Source organism: Triticum aestivum, chromosome 5B, assembly GCF_018294505.1.
Source record: "Triticum aestivum cultivar Chinese Spring chromosome 5B, IWGSC CS RefSeq v2.1, whole genome shotgun sequence".
NCBI classification, from domain to species: Eukaryota; Viridiplantae; Streptophyta; class Magnoliopsida; order Poales; family Poaceae; genus Triticum; species Triticum aestivum.
The window spans coordinates 333255763-333259216 of record NC_057807.1 but is presented as its reverse complement, the minus strand read 5'-3'; the positions used below and the strand labels follow the sequence as shown (position 1 = coordinate 333259216).

Here is a 3454-nt window from a genome sequence, read left to right as displayed (position 1 = left end):
AACTTGTATGACAACGTATACACATAACCAAGCTCTGCATTGGAGCCTCATAACTTACAAGAATCAGGAAAACCTAGAAATACACAAAACAAGAACCCTAGAGGTAGAAGACCATACCTCCAGCAGGAAAGCCAGCTTACTTCCAGAGAAGACTTCAGGTGGTGGGAGCGCCGCCCATAGGAGGCAATGCAGCAAGCGCTGCCGCTGGGAGGCTTCAGTGATGCAGGATGGGTATTGCCTCCTACCTCCATACAACCTCCTCTCCAACTTCCTGGACACCGAATCACTGTCCCTGTGGTCTCTCGCCACATTACCTTGGGGAACATGTTCAGAAAGGGATGGAAGTAATGCATGTTCAGCAAGTTAAGCCATAGATTAATTACTACAGGTGTACAGTACTAAATGCAGCACCACAGGGATCAAGCAACGAGTCGCAATGTAATTATCCCACAAATTAAGCATATTTTTCCTCCTGTAAGATGAAATCTATAGTATCAAATTTTAATGCAATGGACAGCCTCAAGATGAAGGGGACACATCAAATATACTCCAACGCATCAAGCATTGGGCAATAGTTACAAGCTTGAATTGAAGGGAAAGAAAGAGTACAGGCTTGGTAGCTACAGAATTATGAAGTTCAGTAATTCCTTCAAACTAAAAGATATAGGACAGATGATTTGCAAAGTAAATAACATAAGAATATCATGCAAATCATATTTCAATTAGGACCGGAAGTGAACCGCAGCACGCGAAGGCAAACCCAAATCCTCAGTTGCTTGTGTCCTCTCCTCAGCAGTCCATGGATATCTTGATGGACAAACCTTGTCCTTGATCTCAGGATCCAAGTCACCACAGCGCCCACACACCACTCTGTCGTACAGAGATATCTCTGCCACATTAACCGCAGCTTCCACGACACACCTGATATATCACACAAAGTTGTCATCAGGCTGGAAGCCGTAGATGGTGAGCTTAACCAGATTCTTATGCTTGAAATTAGGGGCATATGGCTTCCACTTCACGTCTGCCTTATCGCAGAAACCATTTTCCTTCCGGAACTCTTTGTCAGTGAAAATTATGCACCAATGATCCCATACTGTGATGCACAGCTCTTTTAGGGAGGGAGCAGCTTCAAGGATAAACATTGTCCAAGCTAAATCACATCCTTCAGGAAGATGGTCCAGATTCACATGCTGTAGTTTGCTGAGCACAGACGCAAGCAGTTTCGGGCATTCTGGGATAATCCAAATCTGGGATAGAAAAAAAAACAATTTAAAACTCAGTGCAAGTTGTGGGGAAGACGCAAGTTACTATTGTTACATATACGTCATACATAAGGGCAAAGGACAGGGATGATTCAAATGACAAATGCATACCTTTTCACTTCTAAAATCCAGATGTAGTTCGCTTATGGAAGGAACATTAGCAAGTAGCTGACTTAACTCAATATTCTTTTCTGAACGGACGCCAATTTTAGTAAGGCTCAGCTTTGAAAGCTGTGGCACAAAACCAAAATACATGGGATCTTCACAAGAGGACCAATTAGTATAGGCCACATGTTTGAGTTTTGGTAGACATATCAGCTCAACTCTCTCAAACTGCCCATAATCAACCAAGAGCTCAACAAGTTGAGCATGCTCTACTTGCAGCACAGAATGGATCCCTGAGTCGCAATGGGTTAAACGCAAAGACTCCAAGAGCTTGCATGTGGTGAGGATGTTGGGAATGTCCAGTGCACCAAACCTCATATTGCGCAGCCACAGGCGCCTAAGGCCAGCAAATGCATTTGGACAAGCACAAACAAAATCATTGAACTGCTTCCCATGGTGGAGGAGATCGGCGGAAGAGCAGATCTTATAAGGCTTCTCTGTTACAATCTCAAACTCAGCAGCGTCAACCTTCTGTGTTGCCATGGCGCTGGCCACAGATTTGCCAATAGTGAGAGAGTCAGGTTGCATCAAGATAAATCTGATTTTGAGTTTGCTGATGGTGATCTCCGGGCTCCTTGTGGTCAAGATGTTATCTGTAACATGAGCCACAGCACTGTTGGTTCGAAACACGTCACTCAGGCTGAGGCTGGAAACACGAGCTTTATCATGGTAAGCTGGAATGGAATCAAAACTTAGGAAGAACTGCGAGAGCATGGTGGGTAGCTTAAGCATTTGCTTGGACAGGACGCAGACCCTTATTGCATCAAGCGTGTCCACCCTCTCAAGAATGTTGAGCAGTAGGTCATTGGGCAGCTTGCTAAGCCTGTCTCCTTCTCCATTGCCAGCACTAGCTTCCTTGCGAGCTGCTTTCTGCATTGCATTTAGGTGGAACAACAAATAATCAGCCTTTTGAGGACAAACACCAGGCACAAAAGAATTAAAACTTACATTGCGTCTGCGACGACCATTTTTATTCTTCATGGCTGATCGGATGAAAAACTGGCCTTACTGAAGTCGGAACGCCTGCCCTGATCGGATCAAAAACTGGCCTTATTGATGTCTGTGACAACCCCTCTTACTCCTATATATTAATTTTTTGGCCGGCACAACAACGATGTCGGCGAAAAATAAATAGGGGACGCCAACTTATATTCCATCGATGCACGGCCCCTCCTACTCCTCCCAATCCTCTATTTATTACTGAGGCCGGCTCTCCTCCAAAAGGGAGATTATTACAGGAAAGGGAGGAGGGCCCTGATTACAACTTCTCAACGGACAGACTCCGAATAAAAATTAATCCTTTTGGGCTGCGCTTGCCGCACAAACCGAAATCGATCTCCTTTCTGTCTGGACTGCAGAAGGAAATTGACTCTTCTTCCGCCTCCGGCTCCCTTGAGATTATTTCACCCAAAACGCCGCCAGGCATAATAGCACAGGCAGCGGAGGGTGGTTACGACACGAAGAGCGATTGCGGCCAGCAGGGTTGGTGGTGGCAGGCGGCGGAGAAGGGAGGGGGCGTTGCCGCAGGGGATGGCGGCGGCCGGGGAGGAAGGGTCCGCAGGACCGGCTAGGGTTCCTCTTATGCTACCACATCGTACGCGCGTTTGGGCAGTTGCCTGAACCTCATATATAAGCGTTCCGGGCCATTTATCTTCGGCCCAGCCTGAAGAATAGCATCTGAATTTATTCTTTTGTCAAAACAAAGAAAATGGAGTTTCCACAACTAAAAATAAAATAAAAACGAAGGTTCTTTTGAACCCTGATAAGTGTCATATATGTGGCAGGCAAAATCTTATTTGTGCGGCGAATCAACATGTGGTTGAGATGGTTAGGTGGACAGTGGTATCCCCAACCCACCAGGGTTCAAGTTCTGGTGCTCGCATTATTCCTGGATTTATTTCAGGATTTCCGGCGCTGCGCTTTCAGTGGGAGGAGACGTTCCCGTCGACGACGAGGCGCCTGCGGTTGCTTCGTAAATCTCAAGATGATATGCCGGCTCAGTCTCTCGGTTAGAGCATCACTAG

General features: G+C 46.2%; 1 protein-coding gene across 1 annotated transcript; it reads right to left on the bottom strand.

The window, feature by feature from the left end:
* Nucleotides 1–475: 475 nt before the first annotated feature.
* On the bottom strand, nucleotides 476–3040 carry LOC123111713 (uncharacterized). Its single transcript, XM_044532560.1, has 3 exons — nucleotides 2379–3040; nucleotides 1377–2300; nucleotides 476–1250 (listed from the first exon to the last, which is right to left on the bottom strand). Exons 1-3 carry the CDS (start codon nucleotides 2409–2411, stop codon nucleotides 930–932), a joined length of 1278 nt encoding a protein of 425 aa, XP_044388495.1. The 5' UTR covers nucleotides 2412–3040; the 3' UTR covers nucleotides 476–929.
* Nucleotides 3041–3454: the final 414 nt, after the last annotated feature.

Coding starts and splice junctions, on each gene's coding strand:
- LOC123111713 (XM_044532560.1), bottom strand. CDS start 2,411: ATGAAGAATAAAAATGGTCGTCGCAGACGCAAT. Junction 2,301..2,378: donor ATGGTCGTCGCAGACGCAAT/GTAAGTTTTAAT, acceptor AATGCAATGCAG/AAAGCAGCTCGCAAGGAAGC. Junction 1,251..1,376: donor TGGATTTTAGAAGTGAAAAG/GTATGCATTTGT, acceptor TTTCTATCCCAG/ATTTGGATTATCCCAGAATG.